The 27,850-nt window shown below is 42.4% G+C and overlaps 1 protein-coding gene across 6 annotated transcripts in view; it reads left to right on the forward strand.

Moving 5' to 3' along the window:
- LOC120457843 (G protein-coupled receptor kinase 1) overlaps nt 1–27,850 on the forward strand; it is a 155,723-nt gene that overhangs the window by 64,268 nt on the left and 63,605 nt on the right. For 4 of the 6 annotated variants that reach the window (XM_039645354.2, XM_039645358.1, XM_039645355.1 and 1 more), the window contains 2 exons: nt 12,997–13,058; nt 26,721–26,772. The exons of 1 other annotated variant lie outside the window; for it this stretch is intronic. In XM_039645354.2, the coding sequence (XP_039501288.1) occupies nt 12,997–13,058; nt 26,721–26,772 (114 nt within the window). The remainder of the gene's footprint in view (nt 1–12,996; nt 13,059–26,720; nt 26,773–27,850) is intronic. One more of the 6 variants, XM_039645357.1, reaches the window with a different exon arrangement.

Here is a 27,850-nt window from a genome sequence, read left to right on the forward strand (position 1 = left end):
CAGTGACTTACGTCTAGATCAAAAGCATCAGAAAGCGAAAAAACGAAAAACGGCGACTGCTGCTGATTTTTGATATTCGTCGCTGCGTGATTTTTACATATGCTTTGACTGCGACTTCAGATTTTTCAGAAGCAGAAGCAGAAGCAATTGTTTCACTTTCTGATTTCGCTCGCAGCAGAAGCAGTGAAAAGCAAAAGTATTTAGTCTTCTGCTAATTCGACTGCAGTTTTTCAAACACTGGCACTTCCACTAGCTGAGTAACGGGTATCAGAAAGTCGGGGAACTCGACTATAGCGTTCTCTCTTGTGTTTTTTATCAAAACAAAATAATAATATTTAAAATATCATAAAAATATATCGATATATTTGATATTTTTTTTTTTAATAAAATTTTGTTTCCCCTAATAATAAAAATATATTTCTTTTTATATTTTCATTTAAACTTAATATATCATAACTTAAATTCATGGATTTCTAATACAGATCATAATAATAATAACAAGGATAATAATGCAGATAATAATAAATTTTCAATGAATTTTTGAACTTTCTGAAATCTGAACATACGCACACATACATACATACATATGCCATATGTACATACATATGTATGTACCAAAGACATTATAATAACAAGATGCGTAACGGCCGTACATTGGTTTTGCACTATGCAGCCACTTTTTTGGTGACGACCAAAATTGCTCTCTTTTCGCTCGCCTAAAATCGAGAGCGTTAAAATCTAAAAATAGAATTGTCTTGCTTGTATGAGTAAAAACAATAAAGGAGATCGTGTGCATGTGTGCGTGCTTATGCTAGAAGACGATTTTAGGGCCGAAATCAATTTTGATCTAAGAAACAAATTTGATTAATGTTTTGGTCAATTTCGTAATTCGTAACTCTTATGGTTTGAAAGAAGTTTTTTATACACGTTTCTCGTAGAGCATTTCTTACCACCCATAATTGAGCGCTTTTTTAAAAATATCAAAATAAAATATAAAAAAATAATTTAAGTGAATCTTATTTGCATTTTAAATACTGAAAATTGGTAATTTTTATACTAGTAATTTGACTAAATAACTATAGTAAATAATTAAAACGTATACAAAGTAAATTATTAAAACTACTGTAATTTAAAACAAAGAACAACAAACAAAAAGAAATTACATTTAAAATATTTCATAAAAATAATTTATAAACTAAAATATTATTTATAAAATAAATAAAAATATGGAACTCTTTATTGCAAAATTTATTTCATTGATGCACGAAGTGCGGACATAAGCACCGAAGAATCATTGACGTCTTATATTTTTCACACGTCGCACGCTGAATACTCTAATGAAAACTATTCTAATATAAAATCATATTGGAAAATTATTATGCATTATTAGGTACATAGATTGTGCTATTATTATTTCTATGTTGAATTTAAATAATTGTTATGTTAAGGCAATGCAAAACTAGAGTTTTTAAGTGGTGGAAATTTATAAAAAATAATATAGATTTAAAGTCTAAGAACTTCTAAAATGAAGGGCATACATATTTTGTCATTTTTACAATGCATGTGCATACGTGTGCACCAATACAGTGGTCAGCTGTCGCTGTATACGTACAAGAGAGCTGCTGGCTCTAGAGCTCTCCGCTCTCTGGCTTTTGAACAAAATTTCGAGAGAGCCTGGAGCCACTTGAAAAGCCACCACGAAAAAATCGTGTGCAAAAAATTCGTATGGCGTTACGCATCTTGTTATTCTAATGTCTTTGTATGTACCTTCTTTTTCGCACATTTTACGAAAACGTCGTAATTTTTATTTTTAAGGTGCGAGGACATGTTTGCAGTGTTTTCACTGGTTTTTATAATTCTTTCGCACAGTTTGCATTTTGCAGTACCGTTTTTTATTTCTATGTAATTTGATATTCGTTTTATCACGTGCTCATGTACTTGGTATTTCGTCGAAATCAATGTGAGCGAAGGGAAAATATCAAAATAATATCGCAATACCGATATTTGGGCAAAAAAATATCACGATATAAATATATCATTTTCAGAAAAAACGATCGATATATTGATATTTTTATATATTGTCAACAACCCTAATAAGTACTTACCCTTGATTTAAAAACGCCGGTTCATTTACAAATTTTTAGTACGACAGAGTACATTTTTAAGAACGTTCGTTTTCAAAATATTCGTTCTTCAGTTTTCTGAGTGAAGGAACCACATATTTATCTGTCTTTAACCACACTTCCATGCATTAAAAAATTGAAAGGTTCGTTCTCTTTTTCTTTTCTCTCTTCTTTCTTTTTGCATTCACTCGCGCGATGTTCCGTTTTTTTGTAGCATTTTCCCTTAAAATTAGCTTTATCTTATAGGCGATTGTCCTTCCGTTCAGGTGTTCTGCTTTGTGTATGTGTATACAGCTTCTGTTTTTTTACTTTCTCTTCCTTCTCTCCTCCTTCGAGAAATTTGATTTTTACCGTTTCAATTGGCGGCATCTCGTCGGGTCTCTCTCTCTCTCTATTGAGACTCCAACTCGTCTCCCAAAGTTATTGCAAGCTCTGCCAATTTTCTAGTTATGTTTACAAACGAATTAACGTAATGAGACGCAGTATCCCCAGACGGTATTTTCCATCTTACTAGTTTTTGATAAAACTGAGTTTTTTTATTGGTCCCGACGGCATATGAATGCTAAAAAATGTTTTCCATTCATCATTACCGTCATCAAGTTTTTCTATTTAAACTGACATACTCATAACGAATTTTTCTCTGACGTTTTCTAGGCTTCTTCACAATTCACGAGGGATCTCGTTCCATAACCATCGTTGGTTATTTAGATAATAAAAAAATATCACACAAGCAATGTTGAATTGTGAACGTTTAATAAAGAGAACATAGAAATGTGGAGTAAAGCATAAGAGATTACAAGGCTGCCAGCTAGTTGGTATAAAGCTTACAAACAAAAGAATACTCGATATTCTACATAATCGATATTCAACAATTTGTTCTTTCATAAATGCACATTTATCTAACTTGCAATGTTTGTTTATGAGGTGTTGAAAGTTGCTGGGACATTTTTCAAATCAAATGTCATGAGTTAGGTTCATTTCGATATGATTTGGCAGATGATTTGTTTTTTTGGGAACAATGCAAAATGGATAATGTCTTGTTTTAGAATGTCTCAATTTACTTGTGAACTTCTGCTTTAAACCCGAAAGGATATTAATGCGGTATTTTATATACTGAGTTCTCGTGAACGGTTTTTATTTCCTGTATGTAAAAGTTATGTCCTTTTTATCAGATACTGGATATCTTTGACTTCTGTCAATTATTGTGTCAGTTTGTTCTTCACAGTTCACATTGTTATACCCGTTACTCGTAGAGTAAAAGGTAGTATACCCTTTTAGAGTAAAAGGAAGTATACCCTTTTACTCTACGAGTAACGGGTATAACAAGTTGAAAAGTATGTAACAGGCAGAAGGAAGCGTTTCCGACCATATAAAGTATATATATTCTTGATCAGGATCAATAGCCAAGTCGATCTGGCCATGTCCGTCTGTCAGTCCGTATGAACGCTGAGATCTCAGGAAATACAAAAGTTAATATTAAGCATACAGACACCAGAGACGAGACATAGACGCAAGTTTGTTGGTTCATGTTGCCACGCCCACTCTAACGCCCACAAACCGCCCAAAACTGCCACCCCAGATTTTTTAATTTTTGTATTAGTCTTGTAAATTTCTGTCGGTTGGGCAAAAAACTTTTTGCCACGCCCACTCTAACGCCTACAAACCGCCCAAAGCTGCCACACTCACACTTTTGAAAAATGTTTTGATACTTTTTTATTTTTGTATTAGTGTTGTAAATTTCTATCGATTGGCCAAAAAACTTTATGCCACGCCCACTCTAACGACCACAAACCACCAAAAACTGTCAGTGCTGAAGAGCCTCCTTCGCATTTTCACTAGCTTTTTTTTTTTTTTTTTTTAAAATGCTTTGCTTTTATTTATTGAATCTTCTCATTTACGAGACTAACAATAAGTGTATCAAATCTTATACTATAACCTAACTAGGAGTCATGTAGACTGAGACAGTGGCCCTGACAAGTTATGGCTGGGTTGGAAGTTCTGATCGTTGTAGGCGGGTTCGGCTGGAGACCCGAGTCAAGACCCTTGCTAGAGGATTTGGGTGGACAGAGAGTTTTTCATTGTAGGACGCTTTTTGCTTGTCTATTTCATCTTTTACTGCGAGAATGCCGAGGTCCCTGTGGATGTTTTGGTTACGAATATACCATGGTGCCCCAGTGATAGTTCGCAGGATCTTTGATTGGGCTCGCTGTATGATGTCTATGTTGGTTCTGCTCGCGTTCCCCCACAGCTGGGAGCCATACGTCCAGATTGGCTTAAGAGTGGAGTTGTAGAGCACGACCTTGTAGTCCAGACACAAGGGCGATCGTGAGTTTATAATCCAGTGGAGGCTGCTGGCTTTCAGTTTTAGGTGCAGATTCTTGGATTTGATATGTCTGCGCCATGTTAGACGTCTATCGAGGTGGATGCCCAGATACGTTACTTCATTAGCTTGGGGGATCTGCGTGCTATTCATACAGAGCGGAGGGCAAGTTTGTCTGTTGAGGGTAAACGTTATGTGTTTACACTTTTGTTCGTTTATTTTAATACGCCAGTCAGATAGCCACTTCTCGACTACCACGAGGTGGTTGGCGAGTTGGGTTGTTGCACGGACTGGGCATCTGGAGCGGCTAAGGATCGCAGTGTCGTCGGCGAAGGTGGATGTTGTTAGTCGGTCGCTCGTGGGAATATCTGCTGTGTAAAGGACGAATAAAGTTGGCCCAAGTGCGCTACCTTGTGGGACCCCAGCTTCGATAGTGTAGCTGTCGGAAATTGTTGTGTTACATCTTACTGCGAAGGCTCTATTGTAGAGGTAGGATTCAAGAAGTTTATGAGTGTACCCGGGCAAGTGTGTTTTAATTTTATGCATGAGACCTTTGAGCCACACGCGGTCGAATGCTTGAGATACGTCGAGAAATATCGCGCTGCAATATTCCCTATGTTCGAAGGCTGTGCGAATTTCTGATGTTATTCTGTTTACTTGCTCTATTGTTCCGTGTTTTTCTCTGAAGCCGAATTGATGGGCTGGGATAATGTTGTGGGCTCCCATATATGGTATTATGCGCGTTAGAAGGCATTTTTCGAATAATTTGGACAGGCATGATAATAAACTTATTGGTCTGTAAGATGACGGAGTCGTGTGATCTTTTCCAGGCTTCGGTATCATTACAATAATTGATTTTTTCCATTTCCTTGGATAATAGCCGAGACTTATGATTCCATTGAAGAGTTTACAGATGACCTTAATAGCACAGTACGGAAGTTCCATTATCATTTTTGTAGTTATTAGGTCACCGCCTGGAGCCTTTTTTGGTTTTAGGTCCCTGATGACTTTTGTGATCTCGTTCGGCTGAAATGTAGTTGGCGTGGATTCAGTTTCGAGGTGGATTTGCGGAGGAACATAATCATCTGCTGCGGGGTTCGGCTGGAAGACGCCTCTGAGATGTAAGGCAAATGATTCGGCTCTATCTTTGTCGCTGCGGGCCCAGCACCCTGAATAATTCCTTATAGGGGTGACGGTTTGAATTGGAGAGCTTAGATTTGGGTGAGCCCTCCACAATGGATGCTTTGTACTAGTTGGCGAGAGTTTTCCAATATATTTAAGTTGTTCATTTTCAGCTTCTTGCTTCAGGGCCCGGCTAAGATTGCGGGTGGCTTCAGTAAGTCTTTGCTTTGAGCATGGCGATCTGCTGGTTTGCCAAGCTCGTCGCAGACGCCTCTTTTCCAGAACCAGCTGTTCAATTTGCCGGTTGGTTTTGAGCTTCTTAAATTCCCCATCCTTCCGTTTAGGGGTTGAGATCCTGGCTGCTGTGACGAGTACCTCTTCCAGTGCGGCGGTGGAGCAGTCGATGTCCGCTTCGATATTTAGTTGGGGAGTTAGCTCGATGTGGGAACTCACATACTTTCTGTATTTCATCCAGTTAGTGTTGTGCGACGTCAGCCTGTGGGGGTGGTCCGCAATTTCTGGGCTTTGAAGAAGGCTTATCAACAAAGGCGAGTGGTCAGATGAGAGATCCGGTAGTGCTATGGCGCTTATTAGATTGCGTGGGATGTTTTTTGTCACCGCGAAATCAATTAGATCTGGGATCTTTTTTGGGTCTGCAGACCAATATGTGGGGCTACCAGGAGAAACGTAGTCCAGTTTATTGCTCACCTTTATAAGTGCATTATACAGTTGCCTTCCCTTGGGAGTCACGAGGCGTGATCCCCAGTGCGTGTGTTTGGCGTTGTAGTCTCCTGCGGCTATGAAGCGATCCCCCAGAGTGTTGTAGAAGTCCATGAATTGACCTTCAGAGATATTAAATCGAGGTGGGCAGTAGACAGCGGCAATGCAAAGGTTGCCGTTTCCTGAGATCACTTTTATGGACGTCGCTTGCAGGTAATTTGTTGCAAACTTTGATGAAGTGGTGTTTGATGCGTTCTCTGATTTAGATGCCCGTTCCGCCGTGGGCCTTGCCATCCGGATGATCTGTGCGGTAAAAGGTATAACCTCTTATATGGAAGTTATATCTCCCTGTGAGGTGCGTTTCAACCAGCAGCATGGCGTCGATGTGATTTACGTTTAGAAATTGAGTTATTTCAAGTTTATGCCGTGAAATGCCGTTGGCATTCCACATGGATATACGTAGGTTAGTCATTTATTATTTGGACTGTTGTGCTACAAGCAACTGAATTACCATGTTCTGGTTCTGAACAAGGGTTTGCATGGTTGTTTTCATGAATGACATAAGTTCCATCATACTTTGTTGCATGGTGAACATCATAGATTCCAATTTGCTTTGCGGTTGCACTGGAACCTGCTGAGCATTTTCTGAGTGAGGCTGGGGCGGATTTTCCATGCCTGTTCTTAGTGCTTCGGCGTAGGAGATTCCCTTGGTTGTATCTAGCTGCCCAAAAGATGATCTGGCTGCCTTGGCGAAATGTTGTTGGTGCGTAGCTGTCGCTCGTCGCATACGACTCTTCAGCTCCTTGTAGACCGCACAGCCTCTGTAGTTTGCCGTATGGTTTCCTCCACAGTTGCCACATTTTTTCATTTGGGGGTCTTCTTTGTTTGCGGGGCAGTTTACGGAGTTGTGGAAGTCTCCGCAGACTACGCAGACCGTCCGAAGTGTGCAGTATGTCCTGGTGTGTCCATACTCTTGGCAGTTTGTGCATTGAACAGGGCCGTTGCGTTTGTGGGGTTCTTCCACGGTGATTCTTCGATGCAGTAAGAGCTGCAGCTTGTAGATCGGGTGCACTTCGTTTTTCTTTAAGGCTTTGCTATCTGGTTCGAGCTCGACCTTGAAAAGTGGTTGCGGTTTTTTGTTTCTGTTAACAATATTGCTACCATTTTTGGCACAGAAACCCCTGGCCTTAAGGGCTTCTTGAATTTCAGAGGGGGTGACGTCAGGTTCTATACCTTTTAGCACAACTTGCATTCCCTTGCTGCTTTTTAGTTGATAGGTGTAAAAGTTCTTTTTTGTGTCTTCCAGGTACTTAGACACAGCTCGGAAGTGTTCTTCAGACTTCGTTTGAACCTTTGTTTCGTGAATGTTCCCTTTAATAAGCGGAACAACATGGAAATTCTCGTCCCCGACCAGCGCAACAATTTTGTTGACCAGGGCGCTTGAACTTTTTTCCCTTACGTAAATAGGGGGGGGCTTAGGTTTTCTTTGGGTCTCCTGCCCCAACTCTGGTTGATTGTTGTCCGTCTCTGCTAAGATGGAGAATCGGTTTTCATTGGAGCTCCTCGTTTGATCGGTGCTTTTGTTGGTTCGATTGATCTTGGGTTTATTGCCAACCGTGTTGGGTGGACTAAGCTTGCGCTTAATCTGGATGTAGCGGTCCATGCCGGTCTGTATAGCCGGGACCGCTTGTCGCTTATCGAGGCTAGCTGTTTTTGTTGCCATTTTATTTTGTTGTGCGGCCGTTGGGACCGAACTCGCAGTATTGGTAGTTGGTTTAATTATTGGTGGTGAGTTTGCTGCAGAAATTTTAGCACTGCTTGTTGTTGGAGCTTCATTCAGCGAAGCCGGCGGTGATGGGGTTTGGCATTGGTAACTCCATGATGCGGGAGTTGGGGTGAGTAGAGAGGGTGAGCAAGAGCTGGCTCTCTTGCTGTCGACGGTCAGTAGAGTCGAGTTGCTCTTTGTCGCCTTCTGATGTTGATCTATATCTCTAGTTGAGAAATAGGAGTAGCAAGCATTTCTTGGGTTGACGGAGCTTCTACGCTCATTCTTTTGATCGCTGCTCATTTTTTCGAGCTTGTTGTGCGTGGCACTTATTTGTTTAAATTAAATTAAATCAAATTTTGAATTTAATTTTTGAAATTACGCGCCCAACGTTCGCACCTCAGCACTGGTCTTACAGTTGATGTGGCAACGCCACTCGCTCATGATCGCCCCCCGAGATAAGTTGGCAGCGCTGTCAGCTGTTTTATCAGCTGCAAAAATTGCAAACTTATATATTTTGCTAACCACCTGCACACGCGGTCATTCAGCACGCCTAGGTTACGCGCAGAACTATGGCACAAGTCCACCGTTTGTTTTTGCAGATTTGCCGCTAACACTGTTCAGCACAACCACGTTAACACAAGATTTTCGCGCAGCGCTATCGAAAGACGTCCGCTTCCACGAATGTGTAGACTTCACTAGCTGAGTAACGATTATCAGATAGTCGGGGAACTCGACTATAGCGTTCTCTCTTGTTTTGTTGTATGTTCATAGTTAGTTTGTGCGTTAACAGGCCTTGAGTTATTTTGTTGTTGCTATTGAGTTGGACAAACATTTTAAAGTTGGGATAAGCTACCTCGGTTCAAGATTGGTGCTTGCCTAAGTCAGTTCGATCGAACTGTTCGCATAGATACATCAGTATCAAACAGCTGAGTCGGTACCTGGACTGGTATTTGACCAGCTTGTCTGTCAAAACTGGCAACAAACTGGCGCTTATTTGATTAGGTGTTTTTGCCTTGCATATTAGTGCTTCTATCTCTAATAATATTATTTCCGGCATTGGATCTTTGCCCTGCATGCTTTTTGAGTAGTTCAGAGCGAATTGATAACGCTCGTGGTTGGAATGAACCTACTGTGCTAGAGCAAGGGCAATTGGTAAGTCCTTGGCTCCATTGGCAAATAGGCTATCGCTCAATGACTTTTTTGTGTACATGTAAACGTGTATTTATTGAGTGTAAACGCAAGGATTTATCGCACGTCATCATAGTCTTATGTATATGTAAGCATCAAATTCGGTTAGTGTCATATCGCCCTTTCTCAACGTCGCCAACTCTTGCTTGATTAGGTAAATGGGCGTTTTGTCAGCGTATGTAAAGTCAAGGCTTACATAAAATTTAACGGTCTGCGAGCACGTTGTTTGTTTTAAAATATTATCAAGCCTTAGGTATTATCCGTAATAAATCGTTTTAAATTTAATATTTTAAAATTCCATCGTACGATTCATAAAATTTAAAAGCGACATAAGCCGCTTTTCTCCACGACACATAGGTCTCACTTTCGCCCCCAAAGTCTAGCACCGACTTTACTATGTCTAAAGATTCATTACACACTCGGTATAATTTCAGCATCTGTGTAAGTTTCAACTTCTGGGGTGTTCACTGTAAATTTTCCTATGCGCTCGTTTATCGCTTGTAATTCTTTATCAAATAATTATTTTTAAATCGCAAGCGCACCATTAACGGCACTTTCTACTATTGCTGTCAGTTGATTTGCTGACAATTGCATTCTTGCGGTATCTACTTTACTAATTCCTTTTAATATTCTATTCCTACTTGATTAATTCGTCGATCTCTTTATCACTGTCGCTCATCAATGTGCTATTTATATTTTTATTTTTTTTTTATTAACTAATTAAGGGGCGTTGTACTTACAACTTGTGTGAGGTTTTGAAATATATAGTGTATTTTTTGTTTTTAATCGCCGCTTGAGTAGATCTGCTCCGGCTGTTGTGTTTCTCATTTTCATATCGTGGGTTTTAGACTTAGCTGTCTCCTTTTGATATCATAGGTTTTAGATTTATTTGTCTTCTTTTGATATCATGCGTTTTAGATTTGTGTAATTTATAATATAACTGGTGCGGTCTGCACTTAATGAGGCGAATTCGTATGTCTGTGCGTGGCGATGACCGACGCTTTAAATCCTTAAATATCGACTGACTATTACAAATTAGATCTCTTCTCCGCCCACAAACGGCCCAAAAGTGTCACGTCCTCACTTAAAGAAGCCCAGAAGCCGATCATTGCCTCCACGCCCACACACTCTACGCTCCAAGAGCGTAGAATTAACCAAGGTTCCTTCGAACACTACTCCGGAATGAAATCTTATCGAAATTGTGTGATTTTCTGTTTTTAACTAAAGCCGTTCTACCAAATTTTGAAGAATGTGTTCACGCTACGAATGCTTGTCACGGCGGGTTGTACTTTATATATTAATTTCCCTAAGTCCGCTCATTTTGTTTGACTCCTTGTACTTGTTATGTTTTAACAGAAATATAACAAAATTCATTAAATAAAAAAAACAAGAGAGAACGCTATAGTCGAGTTCCCCGACTATCTGATACCCGTTACTCAGCTAGTAGAAGTGCGAAGGAGAGTCTTCAGCACTGACAGTTTTAGGCGGCTTGTTTTTGTATTTTGTATTAGTCGTGAAAAACTTTTTGCCACGCTCACTCTTACGCCCTCAAACCGCCCACAGCTGCTACGCCCACACTTTTGAAAAATGTTTTGATATTTTTTCATTTTTATATTGGTCTTGTAAATTTCTATCGATTTGCCAAAAAACTTTCTGCCACGCCCACTATAGCGCCTACAAACCGCCAAAAATTGTGTTTAAGACTCTCCTTCTCCCTTCCACTAGCTGAGTAACGGGTATCAGATAGTCGGGGAACTCGACTATAGCGTTCTCTCTTGTTTTTATATTATATATTTGCCCCTAATGCCTTTTCTGTGGGTCTGAAAAAATAAACGGTTTTTTTTCTTTCCAATTATATTGTAATCATTTTCTTCAGATATTTTGTTAAATTCTTTCTTTCTTTCAAAAAACAGCAATCTTGAGCTCGCACCTGTAATAAATTGAAACCTTAAAAAATACTAAAATATAACGTTAGAAATGACTTTTTAAATACACTGTATAAAACTTACTAAATCTTCACATGTGAATGGTGCAGGAAATATTTTGATAATGCTTAAGTTAATTTTATAATTATTATTTTTTTGTTCTTTTACTGTTATTTATAGAATCTTCTTGTATAAGAACCAACTATAAGTTTAAAAATCTTAACAATAAGAAATTTTTGAACAGTTATTTTATTTTTCCAATTGTTTTTTGATTATACGACCCTAAAAATTTCTTCGCGGGGATGGTAGGTCCTTTCGATGAGGACGGGAGCGAACTCTGAGTTGTGTTAGACCTCTCGTTAGTTGGTTAGGGTGCGAAGAAAGCTTGCTATGGTATTTTTTTTTGAAGTTCTGTAATCGCATTGCTGACAGGTGGAATATTTAAGTCTCTTTGGATGGTTTTATTGCGAACGTACCACGGTGGCACTGCCACTGCCACTGAGGCAGTGATGGTTTTGAGGATCTTTGATTGTGATCGCTGTATGATGTCAATATTGCTGTTGCTTGCATTGCCGGATAGCTGTGAGCCATAGGTCCAGATAGGTTTCAATACGGAATTGTAGAGTATGACTTTGTGGTCTAGGCTGAGTGTAGAGCAAGCGTTGATGAGCCAGTGTATGTTGTTGGCTTTAAGTTTAAGTTGAATTTATTTGTGCTATCGATGTTCTTGCGCCAGTCTTTTGTCGAGATGTATACCTCATCTGGTCTCGGGAGTGGTGCTGAACAACAAGCAAAAGGGCAATCTTGTGTAGTTTTAACTTTAAACATTAGCCGTCAAGCCAGACCCTGTCAAATGCTTGGGATACGTCTAAGAAACCGGCTGTACAGCCGGTGTATTCTCGATTTTCGAAAACAGTTCTTATTTCCGCTGTTATTCGATTCACTTGCCGAAGGGTTTCGTTGCTTTCACGAAAGCCAAATTGATGAGCTGGGATTTGGTTGTGGGCGCTCAGATGAAGTATAAGTCGAATTTCGAATAGTTTTAAAATACATAAGAGTAAACTTACTGGTCTGTAAGATGAATGGACTGTGTGGTTCTTACCAGGCTTTAGAATCATTATGATGATCGATCTCTTTTATCGTTGTTTTATCGAAGTAACCAAGTTGGGTGACGAAATACAATTAAGGTGTGTTGCTGGTGGGAGTCAACGGTTAACAAAGTACATTTTGTAGGTGAGCAGCAATAGAAGACATAGCAGACATAGAAGTAGCGCAAGTTTGTCGATTCATGTTGCCACGCCCACTCTAACGCCCACAAACCGCCAAAAACTGTCAGTGTTGAAGACTCTCCTTTGCACATCCACTAGCTGAGTAACGGGTATCAGATAGTCGGGGAACTCGACTATAGCGTTCTCTCTTGTTTTTATTAGTACAGTAAGTCTCTATCGATTTGCCAATAAACTTTTTACCACGTCCACCCTAACACCCACACTTTTGAAAAATGTTTTGATATTTTTTTATGTCTTGTAAATTTCTCTTGATTTGCCAAAGAACTTTTTGCCACGTCCACTCTAACGACAAATCGTAAAAAACTGTCACTGTGGAGTAACTTGACTATAGCGTTCTTTCTTTAAATTTCAAAAAATTGTTGTTTATTTTGAAAAACTTCCGACATATTACCTATTTTAAATATATGAACGAAGGATATACATATAGGATTTTGTGCTGGGGAACTAAACAAAATAATAAATTGCTCATATACATTATTTGGAATTAAAAAAAATATTTTCTGCCCTGCTCACACCGGAAATAAATTGTTTATTATTACAGCCATATTTGGAAGAAATATTTACACAACTTAAAGGAAGGCCATTTAAAAAATTTTTAGAAAGGTAAGTTTTTAACGTATATGCCCAAATTTTTACTCTTGCTAAGTGTATGTAAATTTTAGAATTGTGCAACTAGGTAAGCAAAAGTAAATCGACCCTTTTAAATAAAAAGATTTGCGATTTGTCTCACCATTGGAATGCATAGGGCTCTTCTTTAAGTATTCATAAATATTTCCCAAATGTCTTCAGCTTCTTTTATATATTTCTGAAAATACTTTTAATGTTTTTTAAACAACCTAATTTTATACCTTTGCAGATTATATGTATATAGTTTCAGTCAGAAGTTTGCATCGCAATAAAGAAGACTTTTTCATTCATATAAAATATATATAAACTAATCATGTTATGTAGTGCTGCATGAAAGTTCTTCTCAGCAGTCACTATGGGAGTAGAGCCCGCTGGCTTATATGCCTGGGTCACCAATTGAGTGCAGTCGCCTGACCGTGGTCCTGGTGGGTGAGAGCTTAGGCCCTGGTTGTGGATCGCTAGCATCGATTGGCCGGTTGGCCGTAGTGCGCCTATTTTGAAATTATAATATACTGAAATAAATACTATAACTACAGTTATTTCATATACCGGTATACATATAGGTATATATATACCGAATATATATAATATGTAAGCAATTATTGCCTGCTTAATTAATAAACCAAAATCTAAACGTTGGGTTTGGTTTTATTAAAGATGTATACAGCTTGTACAATACCCTCGCGCAGCTGAGAACTCAAAATTTGCAGCAGTATTAATGGCTAATTATTTGCCGATATTTATGTATTTCGCGATTTGCATTAAGATATATTATTTCTTATGCACAAATCACGTCAGGGTCACCAAATGTTTAGCTAATAAGCTTTTTCATTGGGCTTTGATTGTTCAAATACTTATTGTTCAAATAGTATTCTTAGTTAATTGTAATTTGACAGCGAAAGTGTCAAATTAGCGCAAAAACGTTCATATGCAGGCGGAGTATGTAGATGACTGAGATTAAAAATGAGAAAGTTTGTCTCTCCTAATGCTCTGTACGAAGATGAGCGTAAAGATAAGTAAGCAGATAAATGAGCAATGTGTTCTTAATTGGTATATGTTAGTTCGTACCGTTCGTCAGTCAGCTTGATCGTAAGACGATCGGGCAATGTTTCGGCCACATTTCCTACCCCTTATGCGTCCGCATGCCTGATGGATCGACGCAGGCCGCGCAATACGATCTTTTTTTGTCAAGGTTGTCCGTCAAACGTTATGTCATCGTTTCTGACCTATTCCACTTTTCGTTAACTAATTTCTTTTAATGAAATATATTGCCTGGAAGAGGCTAACAATAACATCTTTTTTTATACCTAACACCCTTTGGATACCATTATTATACATATATTTACTAATCGTATAAAAATAAAATTGGCACGAGAATATATGTATATATAAAAATATAGAGAAGGCACGGGAACAGTTCTGAGATCTCGACGCGTTGGATCCTGGGTGTTCCAATATACAATTATACATACATATACATTCGTGCACCAATAATTTGTAAACCGAACAGTATCGTAAAGGTCGTCTATCTAGATGTATTTATATATATATATATGTACGTTGGTATAAATGTTTTCTGCGTTACTTGAATTATGCACTCGTTTGGAAAGTCACTGCTGTTATTTTGTCTTTGCTGATATCCACATACAACAAAAATATGCACCGGTTCACTTGTTCTTTGTTTATTTGTTTTGCCGGCTTTTATGTTATGTTCGGTAGTAGGCAAGTGAGTTTTCATTGACTACACTGCTTTGACTACATCTGCTAAGCGGCCTCCGTTTCCCGCGCTATGCACTATTAGTGTTGCGGAATACTGAATACGATCCATTCCAGGGTATGGTGATAATCCCGACGCCAAAGCACTGATCGTTTGTAGATCCTTACTAGTTTCAATAGTGCCAGCAATATTAACATCACGTCGATGAACTCAAGTATAAGTTGCAACTAATCATTGTGGTCGATGACTTCCACAGTGTTGATCACGTTGGCGGTGTTTTCGGATGCCTTAGACTCCTTGCCGCCCATCTTAAGACTCCTCTGAGTCGTTAGGATTGTAGATTTTCTTCAAGAGTATTCCTTATGATGGTCCTTGATCCATCCAGTCTAAGTTCTAGTATCCAGGGGTTTGTTGCTGGATTGAGTCTTCGCTCCCCTGGGCACTTTTCTTTTGACCAGGGTTCTTTGCGAGAATAGAATTTCGAGAAGGGAATCTGGAGAAGGGAATCTCAAGAATTGAATCTCGACTATTAAATCCCGAGAACTTAATATCGAGAATTGACTCTCGAGAACTGACTCCCGAGTCAACAACAGTTTTTTTAACAATATATAAATTAAATTTTTAATTTGATCGTATTAGGTTATGACAACAAAAAACTACTGAACCGATTTTCATCATCTATCATTCACTTTAAAGAGCATAAAAAATTATTCTGTATAGACTCAAAACAATTTGTAGATTCTTTTTGACAGAAATTACAACGAATTTTTTGTGAAAATCACGAATTTTGATTTTTGGAGTCGGTTTAACCCTTTTAAATATCGAAAAGATTTTAGTTCATCGACGACTAAAAACACTTTCGAGTAAAAAAATGATTGGTTTGTTCAGACTAAAATTGTGTTCAACATCACTTAGACAAATTATTATGTCAATGGCGATATAACTTACAAGGTTAGGTTAGGTCGGAAGGCTCTTACGGGACCGCGCATAGGCCAATATGGCCCATAGCTGTCCGAATGTTTCTTTATGGACCTATAGAATGTTTTCGCGGTTTTCGAAATCATTTAGGATCGAGGTATTTTTCGCGAAGGCAAGTAGTTCTCCTGGCTTCTTCCTGGAGGCATGCCATCTAGCGATGCCAGAACCGGAGCACCTAGGTAGTTTATTCTTGCCCTTGTTAGGGCCGGACACTTGCAAATGAGATGTTCCAAGGTTTCAATTGACTCGGATTCGTCACACACTGGCGTTGTCAGTAATGCCCAGTTTGGCAGTTAGGCAGTGACCTGTAAGAATTCCCACTAACAGTCTGCAGTCATTCCTTGGAAGACACGTAGTGACTGAGTTTTACGTTGCGCTCTTTGCACATGATTTTTGAAATTTTGCAGGTGGTGGAAGTTCTTCTTCCATCTCCTTTTGGCCCGTCTTTCCAGTTCGCTTTGGAGCGTTCTAAGGGAGACAGGAACGTTTTCTGATCTTTCATTCGCCAGTCCAACGCCTTTCTTTGCAAGTTCGTCTGCCGTCTCATTACCATCGATGCCCTGGTGGCTGGGAACCCAGTAGATCCTCACTGACGTGGTCGTGTTAAGGATATCTATTGCCTCCCTGCTTGCCAGTACACTTTTGGAACTGACCGCTGACGATTGCATGGATCTTATCGCCGCTTGACTGTCTACGAACAAGTTGACCGCTTCATGTGGGCGGTCAATGCTCATCGCAAGCTCTGCTGCTTTCCCTATTGCGAATACTTTCGCCTGGAATATGCTGTATTGGCTTGGTAGCTTATACGACAGCCTCATTTCAGGGTCTGTACAGTATATGCCCGCTCCAACTCCTCCATCCATCTTGGAGCCGTCCGCTTGAGGTGTTGGGCATGGTCCTGATCTGTTTTCCAGTCGTCTGGTTCCACGAATGTCGTTGTTCTTACATCCGGGCACGTTCTGGTGACTATGTAGTCAGATATGCTGCTCATGTCTCGACCAATTGAACTATGCCCGAATCCTTGTAGAGACATATTCCCTGATGCAACTAGGCGTTGTGTAGCATTTCCTGCGATCATTTGCGCGTGGATGTCTAGGGGATCAACTCGAGTGCTTTTGTGGGGGTTGACCTCAGCGCCCCTGTTATGCAGAGCAGTGCCTGCTGCTGGGTTCTCTCCATGAGCTTGTTGTAAGTATTCTTTTCATAGCCTGCCACCACACTAAGACTCCATACATCAGAGTTGGACGCACCACCGAGATGTAAACCCAGTGCATTAGAGCGGGTGAGAGGCCCCATGCATCTTCTTGGATGCATATAGCGCTATGGTGGCCTTTTTCACCCTCTCTAGTACATTGGGCTTCCATGTCAGATTGCTGTCTAAAACAATTCCAAGGTACTTGACTTGTGTCTTCGGGGTTAGCCTGGATGAGTTAATCTAAGGGGGGACCCATAGCGGCACCTTGTATCTCTTGGTAAAGAGAATGAGGTCCGTCTTGTCCGCGTTTATGGTGAGTCCTACCCTCTTCGCCCACTCACATATCTCCCTGAGCGTTGATTCCATAATCGAGCTGAGTGTCGATGGACAGACTCCCGTGATAATTATGCTTATGTCGTCAGCATAAGCTGTTATCTTTGATAGCGGGGGGCTTGTTGGCCCCCTATATTTTTGGTTATGCAGGGCTTTCTCAATGGTGGCTACTAATGAGTGAAGTGCCGTCTCCACTGATTTATCTTTCGTGTGAGCATGCTGGTTGGATGACAGTAGTCGTCCTGCATCATTTCTGATGTATATGTCCAGCAGCTTTTCTAGCGTCTTGAGTAAGAAAGAGGTGAGACTAATCGGCCTGTAATTCTTGGGGCTCATATGGCTGCACTTCCCTGCTTTTGGCAGGAAGACAATCCTAGAGGTCCTACATTGGATAGGGATATAGCCCGTGCTTAGGCACGCTGTGAATATAGAGTGTAGCATGGCTGGAAATATTCCATCTAGTCCCGGAGCTTTTATTCCCGCAAAGGAGTCTATGGCCCATTGGATTCTTCTAGAGGATATTAGATCTGTTGGGAGATGCTCTTCTCCAGTTACGAGGTCCTGGTGCTTGTTGGCATCGGATGTCTCGGTACATCCTGGGAAGTGAGCATGCATTAGTGCTGTTAGGGCCTCTTCGCTGCCCTCAGCCCACTGTCCGTCATCGCGTTTGAGCTGACTCTGTATGGTTGGCTGCTTCGATAGCAGCTAACCGTTTCTGGGGCCGTCTCGATATTCGAGCAGAAGTTTCTCCACGAGCTTCTGTGTGCCCTTCGTATTTCCTTCTTGTAATCCCTGAGTAGGATCTTGTATTCCCCATTGATTATATCATTATTCGCGTCTTTAGCGATTTAAAAAAAATCTCGGAGGTTATTGCGTAGAAGAGAAAGATTACCCTTCCACCAGGGTGGCCTGGTCCTCTTCCTGGCTCTAGATGTCTGGCATGCTGCGCGTTGCGCATCTAACAATTCCTTGGAGATGGTCTCTAGGGACTTTTCTATATCTTCAGCGGATTGTACTAGGCCCGGGACAGTCGCGAGTCGTCGCGATTATCTTCTTGAACTTCTCCCAGTTAGTGTTCCGGGGGTTTCTGAAGGAGGTCGGTTTGGGAGAGTGTTCGAATTCGCATAGGAATTGGACTCTCCATTCTGAAACCATAGTACTTTGTCCCCTTACGAGTGTTAGGTCTAGCACGTTCGAGGAGGTAGGGCCTACAATGGTGTGCTCTTCCCCCACGTTAGCTATGCATAGGTTGGTTGATAGTAAAAAGTTTAGGAGTGACTCACCTCTGTCGTTGATGTCGGGGCTACCCCATACGCAGTGATGCGCGTTGGCCTCTGCACCCACGATCAGTTGTTGGTCGTTCGGGCTGGCTACCACCATGCTCCTGAGTTCCTCCGGTGGGGCCGTTCTGTCGTGTGCCATGTAGCAGGAAGCTACCAAAAGGCGATTCCTCTCGCTTTCCAGCATCACAACAGTCAGGTCATCCGTGCTGTAATGAGACATTAGGTTAGCATGCAGGGCCTTCCGCACAAGTACGATTACCGATGGTGTGTAGAAGAGGTTGTAATTAGAGGACTTTAGTCTGGCGACGGCATTGCCCGAGGCAATCCATGGCTCTTGAACCAAAGCTATGTCGGCGGACCCTTGCTCAAGGGCGAATAGGAGTTCCGCCGACGCGACCTTGCTTTTATGAAGATTGAGCTGCAGCACCCTCAGTGGCATGGGTACTGGGCTCATCTGCATTCGACGGGTTGACTGTCAACGTTAGGTCTCCGTCCTCATCACCCGTCTCGCTTAGCGAAAGTCCCTGGGCGGCTTCCGCGATGGTTTCCAGACCTAGGTCCTTCTCCACCTCGCCTGCCTTCAGGGTGTGAGCATCCTTATCCCCGGGATATCGTTTTTTGAGGCGCAGGTACACGCTCCCCATGCCCCACGCCATCTTCCCGTACCTTGGATATAGGATGTCTTCTGCCTCCTTATTTATCTGAAGGACTGCTCTCTGGCCCCCCTCCTTGGGTGATGGGGTCGCAAGGTGCAGAACCTTCCAGTCCGCGGTTGGTATATCTGGATTCTGCCACTGCAGTAGCTTCAGCGCCCGGTCCCCTTGGATTGCGATGGAAAAGAGAACCTTCGCCTTAGGAATGAAAGGGATTAGCTTCCTGTCCACCACCTCCAGCTGGGCCCCCTCCCACAACGCCTCCAATTGGCAGACCGTATGCGTCAGCCACTTTCTCGTCGGGTCATCCATGCACTTCGGGATTTTGACCCCGTTCAGCCACCCGACACCATCAAAAGTGGGCATGGGGGCCTCAGGAGCTTCCTCCATCCGTGCAAACAATGACTCAAAGAGTCGCGCATGCACCAACTTCCACCGCGGCTCGGTCATCTTGCCGGCTTCATCGCTTCTGTCGATGAGTGCCACGATCAAGTGTCGTTTGGTCGCCTCACTGACTTTAAGCCTCTTCTCGGGCTTCTTCGCTTTCTCCGCGTCGCCGCTTGCTCCCCGGTGCGTCCTTATTGGCGCTCTCGGTTGAGCGTTGCCTCTTATTGGCAAGCGACTCCTCCACCTTGTTGACGAATCCGCCCGTTGAATCCATGTTGGGGAGGTTGGCGAAGTGCAGCCTACCCTCTGCGACCCTTTGCTCGGCCCAGGCTAGCTTTTCCTTCTCCTGTCGGGATAGGGCGGCTTTTCCCTTGAGCCGGCTCAGGATGCGAAGGGCGGTTTTATATTGCGCCTTAGCGTTCATCCCCTCGCTTGAACACTTCGGCCCGTCCCTGCGCGGGGAGCTGGTGCCTGGTTTCGGCGAGCGGAGGAGGATTTACTTCTCTTTTTTGAAGTATCCAGTCTGTATCGACAATGGCACCTGAGCGGCTTGGCCACCCTTTAGGAGGTAGGTAGGGGTAGGACTCCTCCTCGATGGAGGATTTTTGCCAGTCGATATAACTTACAAAGATGTATAAAATTTATAAAAATTTATGAAATACAATTTTCACTTTTGAAAAGAAAATGTATTTTATTACCTTAGACATCACTATAAATAAATATTTTATGGATATAAACAGAATTGTCTTTATATTCCTACAAAGCGACTGCAAAAATATTTGTGTTCGCTCTCTAAGGGAACTTTCCGCCTTAATTCAGGTATTTTCTTCATGTGAGAGTTTTCAGTCATGACGATTCTCATGTTTTGGGTGCTGCGCCGCAACTTGGGGAGACCGTTAAACTTATTTCACTTGCGTTCCATTACATGTACGCCGTCGGCACAGCTCGTCTGGTGGTTCTTTTATACCTAACCTATCAGAGATTGATCTCTTTCTGCTTTGTAATCAGAAAGGGTTCTCTTTCATTTGTAGTGTTTATACCCGTTACTCTTTGAGTAACACACACCCAGGGCCACAAACTGCCCAAAACTGCCGCGCCCAAAATTTTTAAGAATATTTTGATATTTTTACATTGTTTTATTAGTATTGCAAATTTCTATCGATTTGCCAAAAAACTTTTTGCCACGTTTATTCTTTCACATTTTTGTTAATCTTGTGAAATTTTCCTCGATTTGCTAAAAATCGTTTTGCCACGACCACTCTAACGCCCACAAACCGCCAAATACTGTCTGTCCTACAATTTCTCCTGCCTGCAGTAAGTAAAATCTTGCCACCAATTAATCCGAAAACACTTAGCCAAAGTGAGATAGCATCTATAGTAAAAGATCTTAAGCCCAAAAATCACCTGCACACGACTTGGTGACACCAAAAATGATTAAAGAACTCCCACCGTGTGCGGTTCTCACCTTATGCAAACTCCTTCACGCTATTACGAAACTTATATACTATCCCCAAAGGTGGAAAAAGGCGGTCGTAATGAGGATTCCCAAGCCTGGCAAAGACAAAACGCAAGCCTCGTCCTACAGACAAATCAGTCTCCTATCATGAAACGATCGAACAGGTCAATCGCATCACAAACAAAATTCGTACTGCTTTTGAGTACCGGGAATACTGCTCAACTATAACCTTAGATGTCGCACAAGCATTTGTCCGAGTCTGGCTGGAAGGACTAATGTACACGATAACAAATCTTCTTCCCCAGAATACCCACAAAGTGTACGAATCTTATCTCTTCAAAAGAGTGATCAGGAATTCACACGACCGCGTTATCAATGCTGAAGTCACCCAAGGTAGTATGCTGGGCCCCGTTTTTTACACCCTATACACAGCAGACATGCCTACAAACTTTCAGCTCACAACCTCTACGTTTGCTGACGATACCGCAATACTCAGCCGATCTAAATGCACGCAAAGGCAACAGAAAAACTTGACTGTCATCTTAAAATAGTGGAAAGATGATTTGCGGACTGGCGCATTAAGATAAACGAGAAAAAAGCAGACATGTAACATTCGCACTGAATAGACAAACCTGCCCACCATGTACTCCAAACAATACATTCATCCCACAATCAGACGTATGTAGTAATATATCTCACCTAGATAGACGCAGTGACATATAGAATCTAAAAGGACTTATGAAACTTAAAACAGGCAAAACCAGTTCGCCGCTCACGAAAATCGTCTCGCGAAGTCGCTTACGCGTGTATGGAGTCAGATTAGACTGAAGCGCAAAAATTCTCCAGCCCAGCAAAGAAATCCTAGGGCCGTCTCTAACTAATACAATTATTTCAAATTATAAATAATTTAAGTTATATAGAAAGATTTAAATAAAGTACGTCGAGATACACAGTCGATCAGGAGGGTATGCGGAATGCCATACAGGCAGACAGCCGATCAGGAGAGTACGCGGAGTGCCATACAGACAGACAGCCAGTGAAGAAAGTGCCCGTAGAGTATCATAGTCGTTCAGAAAGTACAGCGGAATAGTACGCAGAACAAGACCCGGAACAAGTTAAAGTACAAGCGAGCGTCGAGGCGGCATCCGAAGAGGATCTCCGCAAGCAAGAACAAGCAAAGGACAAGCAAACAACAGGACCTAGCGTGGACAAAAAGGGACGGTGGAGTCTTTGGTCGCAAAGGTGGTTCGGGGAGGAGCGTTAGCTTGTCTCACGATACACCCTGCCCCATAACATCGTAAGCCCTGGCCGAGCCCGCAGGTTGGTCCTTTGGCAAGGGCGACGAGTGCCTGGCTTACGCATGAAGGGACGGTGGAGTCTTTGGCCGACAAAGGTGGTTCGGGAAGAAGCTCTGGCTGATCTCACGGATTATACACCCTGTCCCCATAACATCCTAAGCCCCAGTCGAGCCGGCTCGGATACGCCGTCGAGAGCGACGCGGGACCAGCGAAGAAGGACGACAAAGGAGCGACGAAGCGTCACTGAATAAAGGTCGCTTAAAGCTGAAACTCTATCTTCTCATTGGTCCGGCAATCACACAAATCATAAATTTGGTGGGACGAACAAACAAACTCTCTGAGCTAGCCGTTGCAATTCTTAGCGATCAGAAACTAAGAAATCAGTTCATTACAATGTATTGTCTTTATACTCCAGACTTTCAAGCTATTGAGTAGGTTATTAGAAATTCTAATTTCCTCTGTTATGAAGGGTAGACGTTAGTTTTTAATTTCATTAAGGCTGTGTGGTCTGAATTAAACTCTTTGGGTTAGAAATCGTGAAATGGTAAAATGGTGTCCAGGGTCAAGGAGCTGACCATCACCCAACCCGTCCGCTCACACGGTACACCGTTAATCGGGGCTCTGCCGACCGCGATGAGGCATCCCCAATTTAACACCCACCCGACGAAACCCACGGAACGCCTGTGCTGAAATGGAAGCCAATTGGTATGCGCCCGTACACAGTCGGGACCAAAAAAAAACCCCATCCCGCGTCTGTGCCTACACGGCCGGCGTAATGGTCTGCGTCTGAGCCGTAACGGCCGGCAGCATTACCTAACCTGGCGGGAGGTATAGGTCCGCACACATGTCAGAAGGTATAGAATGCACAAAAAATTTGAAATGTCTGAGAGTAACATAAATACTCCAGGTGGCAGCTACACATTTGGAAATCCCCCCTCGGCTAATCCCGAGGATAGGGAACGGATTCTGGAGGCCCTACCAACTTTTCCCCCCAATCCTGCTCCGACGGCGGCACAATTGGCCGTCGGATCAAGCAATGATACAAGTGCGATAGATAAACATATAGGGTTCAGCATAAGGTCCAAGGTGCAAAGGACCCCTCCCCAGAAGCCAAGCGTCGACACTCCCAAGAGGCCACTAGAAGAGACCGCTCCCCATCCAAGCAGCAAAGCTGGTCAAGATCCTGCTACTGGAAGTCGAGGAGATGGAAGGCATCGAGGACGCCCTTCTGGCGAAGGTCATTAAAATGGCGTAAGAAGTATAAACCTGGCAATGAAAAACGATTTTTCCAGAATCAAACAGAAGTAGCACGTAAGACTGCCGGAGACGGAACCTACACAAGCCGAGTGCGGCGCAACAATCGACACCAGCCAGCCCTTTAGGCCCTCCTAGCTGCCCGGAAGCTAGTGCGGCAACGTCGGCCATGCTCAGCGTCACGCAGGAAAACACCGCCGAGAGAGAGGCCTTATGCTCATCACCCCATCAGCTGGGCTACCGTACAGCGAGGTGCTCTCACTGGTCACTAGAGGAAAAAACGCCAGACTCAGGGCCATCGGGGAAAGCATAACCAGCGTCAAGAGGACATGCTCCTGCAGCTATGCGCCTCTGCCCAAGAACTAACACAGAAGCTTAGGGTGGACATGGGAGAGGTGATAAGAGATTGCAACAGCCTTTACAATCCTTTGGTGATCCAAGGTATTCCTGATTCGCGACCTGGACGAATTAACAACAAAGGCCGCTGGACAAGGCCGCAGAGTGCCTCAACGAAGCCAAATGCTTTCTGAGCGCAAGCAGAGGAAGACAGGTGACCAACCACCAAGCAAGCACCCGAAAGTGCCCTTTGGCGGGCCGTGAAGCATCTAAGGCCTCAACATGATGCGTATGATTCAGTTAAACCTAAATCACTGCACGGCAGCCTAAGACCTGCTAGTGCATATGGTGCGGGACCGCAGGGCAGGTCTTGCGTTCCTTAGCGGGGCCTGACGGACGGCGGGTAGCCCAGACTGGGCTTTCGACCGCACCAGGAAAGCAACGATATGGAGGTGTAGCAGCGCAGCTGAACAAATAATCCATTTGCAATGGGACAACGAATTTGTTAGAGCAAAGGTGGGCAGATAAGCGAATTCAGTCGGGCAGTAGATAGACTGGTATCGGATGCTAGAGGCCGCACCCAGGTCCTTTTAGCCAGCGACGGCAACGCAGGGGGCTGGGGCGGTGCACTCACCAACTCGAGAGGTAGGATGGTGTTAGAGGTGTTCGCGTCTCTGGACCTTTAAATCAAGGGAACCAGCACACGTTCAGGCGCGCAGGGATGGGCTCTGTGTTGGACCTCACCTTCACTAGTGGCTCGTCGTTCAGGCAGACGAAGTGGAGACTTAGCATGGAATACACTGACAGTGACCACCTAGCCATTACCAGCGGTCCAAGCCAAGAAGGAATACAAATTGAGCAGTTCCTACCCTCGGTGAGAGGAGAAGGCTCTGAACGAACGGCAGATGCACTGATGAGTCATCTGTGACGCCAGCAGGCAAACAAGCAGGACCCAAAGCCGACAAAGGGCCCCAGTCTACTTGGTGGAACCAGAAGATATAGACGGCTCGTCGAAACTAATTTTACTGGTTACCAGAGGCTAACTTACTTGGTAAAACCATGTAGACATTGCAATTTAGGCCGACAAAGGGCCCCAGTCTACATAGTGGAACCAGAAGATAGAGACGGCTCGTCGAAACTAATTGTACGTGACCAGAGGCTAACTTACTTGGTAAAACCATGTAGACATTGCAATTTAGGCCGACAAAGGGCCCCAGTCTACGTGGTGGAACCAGGAGATAGAGACGGCTTGTCGAGAATGTCTCTCAGCCAGACGTCTCTATCAACGCTCCAGATGTGCGGAGTCATTTGCCAAACGCCAAGCTGAATACAGAGTATGCAGGAAAACACTCAAGATAGCACTACGGGAGAGCAAGCGAAAATGCTTCCTCGACCTATGCGACGCAGGTGACAGAGACCCATGGAAAGTGCCTTGGTGGTCAAGAAGGCATATACGAGGGCCCCTACGCTCCTTGACCCTGTGAGGTTCGGCAGCATAGTGGAGCATCGGTTTCCCAGGATGGACATGTTACGCCCCCGCGACCCAGCCGCAGAGGGCCAAGACGAAGCAGACGCCACGGTCAGCAGCGAGGAGATACTGGAGTTGGCGAAACGGCTGAAGGACGGCAAGGCCCCCGGGCCCGACGGCATTCCCAACAGGGCTCTTTGACTAGCTCTTTTCCTTCAGCCAGCCATCTTTGCGAAGGCGTTCACCAAGTTCCTAAACGAAGTCATCTCCCCAAACCAGTGAAAGATCCAAAAACTGCTGCTTCTCCCTAAGCCACAAAAGCCACCAGAGGAGCCTTCATCGTTCCGGTCAATATCCTCGTCGACGGAGCCGGTTTCTCTTGGAGAAGCTGGTATGCGCTTGGCTGGAGAGGTCAACGCTTCATGATGTTCTTGATTTGCCTACCCACTGTTTATACCCGTTACTCGTATAGTAAAAGGGTATACTAGATTCGTTGAAAAGTATGTAACAGGAAGAAGGAAGCGTTTCCGACCATATAAAGTATATATATTCTTGATCAGGATCAATAGCCGAGTCGATCTGGCCATGTCCGTCTGTCCGTCCGTCTGTCCGTGCGTATGGACGTCGAGATCTCAGGAACTTCAAAAGCTTGAAAGTTGAGATTAGGCATACAGACTCCAAAGACATAGAAGCAGCGCAAGTTTGTTGATTCTTGTTGCCACGCCCACTCTAACACCCACAAACCGCCGAAAACTGTCACGCCCACACTTTTGAAAAATAATTTGATATTTTCTCATTTTTGTATTGGTCTTGTAAATTTCTATCTATTTGCAAAAAAACTTTTTGCCACGCCCACTCTAACGCCCACAAACCGCACAAAGCTGCCACGCCCACACTTTTGAAAAATGTTTTGCTATTTTTCATTTTTGTGTTAGTCTTGTAAACCTTTTTGCCACGTCTACTCTAACGCCCACAAACCTCCAAAAACTGTGTGTTGAAGACTCTCCTTCGCACTTCCACTAGCTGAGTAACGGCAATCAGATGGTCGGGTAACTCGACTATAGCGTTCTCTCTTGTTAATTGCCGATAACAGGCTAGCGGGCAAAGTATTTCTTAAATCCATGGGCTTATGTAAATTTAACATTTTCAAATGCGAGTATCTAATTAATTTGTTGAGTTTTTTAAACCGAAATATAATCAAACGAATGGAATATTCATATCTCATATTATTACCGTATATTTACAAGTATAATTAATCTTCTTGTCATTTTTTTTTCTAGCGATAAATTTACTAGGTTTTGCCAGTGGAAAAACTTAGAACTAAACATACAAGTAAGTATTTTAGACATTGGTTAATTCATATTAATCCAAACCTTGCAGAGGTTATACTAAATGAAGACCCTTTAAAATATTTACATTCTTGATCTGCAACATCTGTATAATTAGCCTGTTTGTTTGCCTTTCCGTGCTTGCGCAAATTTGCTTCTTATTGCATACAAGAAAATTGAAAATATTATGAAACTATAGTTATAAGATGGATAATGATAAAGTTGAAGTAAGAATATACATTAAATCAACATGCCTGTCCGTGCTTGCGCAAATTTGCTTCTTATTGCAAACAAGAAAACTGAATATATTATGAAACTATAGATATAAGATATATCATGATAAAGCTGAAGTAAGAATATACATTAAATCAACATGAAAAAAACTCCCAGCTCTTTAAAATTGTTTGAAGCTGCCTTCCTAATAGAGGGCTGCATAACACCATTCAAACCGGCAAATGAGACATTCGTGTTGAAACGAACGAAGTGAATTCGGCGCGTTTGCAAATGAACGAAGTGAAGTCGGCAACGCGCGCCTACTTCAATTCATTCAATTCAAACGGCACATTCTGAAACGAATGAAGTGAAGACCGAGTAAATTGAATGGGTGATTTGAATGTCTTGTCTGCGTATGTGTGTGTGTGTGTGTGAGTTTCAATAAAAGATGCTTAATTCGTGTTTTAATATTATTGTTTATTATTACATAACTGATAATACATTATATTCTTATCTTATAAATATATATATATTTTTTCTTTAATTTTCAATGTTATTGTGTAAAAACATAATTTTATTAATATTTTCCGAGTTAAGCGAAATGGCAGATAAACGATGCGTCGCCTGACGTTAGCTATATAAACGATTTTATTATTTTGTTTTTACTATTCTTTTTTAAATATTTATATTTGACAACACAATTTATATATTCGTATTAGACAAATGCTACAATATTATTAAATAAGACGCACACGCGCATAATATGGTAATACAGTATTCAGAGTACTCTGAATTTCTATTGAAAATTCATTGGCTTCATTTAGTTTTCGCGCGCATTCATTGACTTCATTTCGCTCGGGTGCCCAAAA

The sequence above is a fragment of the Drosophila santomea genome, unplaced genomic scaffold (assembly GCF_016746245.2).
Source record: "Drosophila santomea strain STO CAGO 1482 unplaced genomic scaffold, Prin_Dsan_1.1 Segkk83_quiver_pilon_scaf, whole genome shotgun sequence".
In the NCBI taxonomy this organism is placed as follows: domain Eukaryota; kingdom Metazoa; phylum Arthropoda; class Insecta; order Diptera; family Drosophilidae; genus Drosophila; species Drosophila santomea.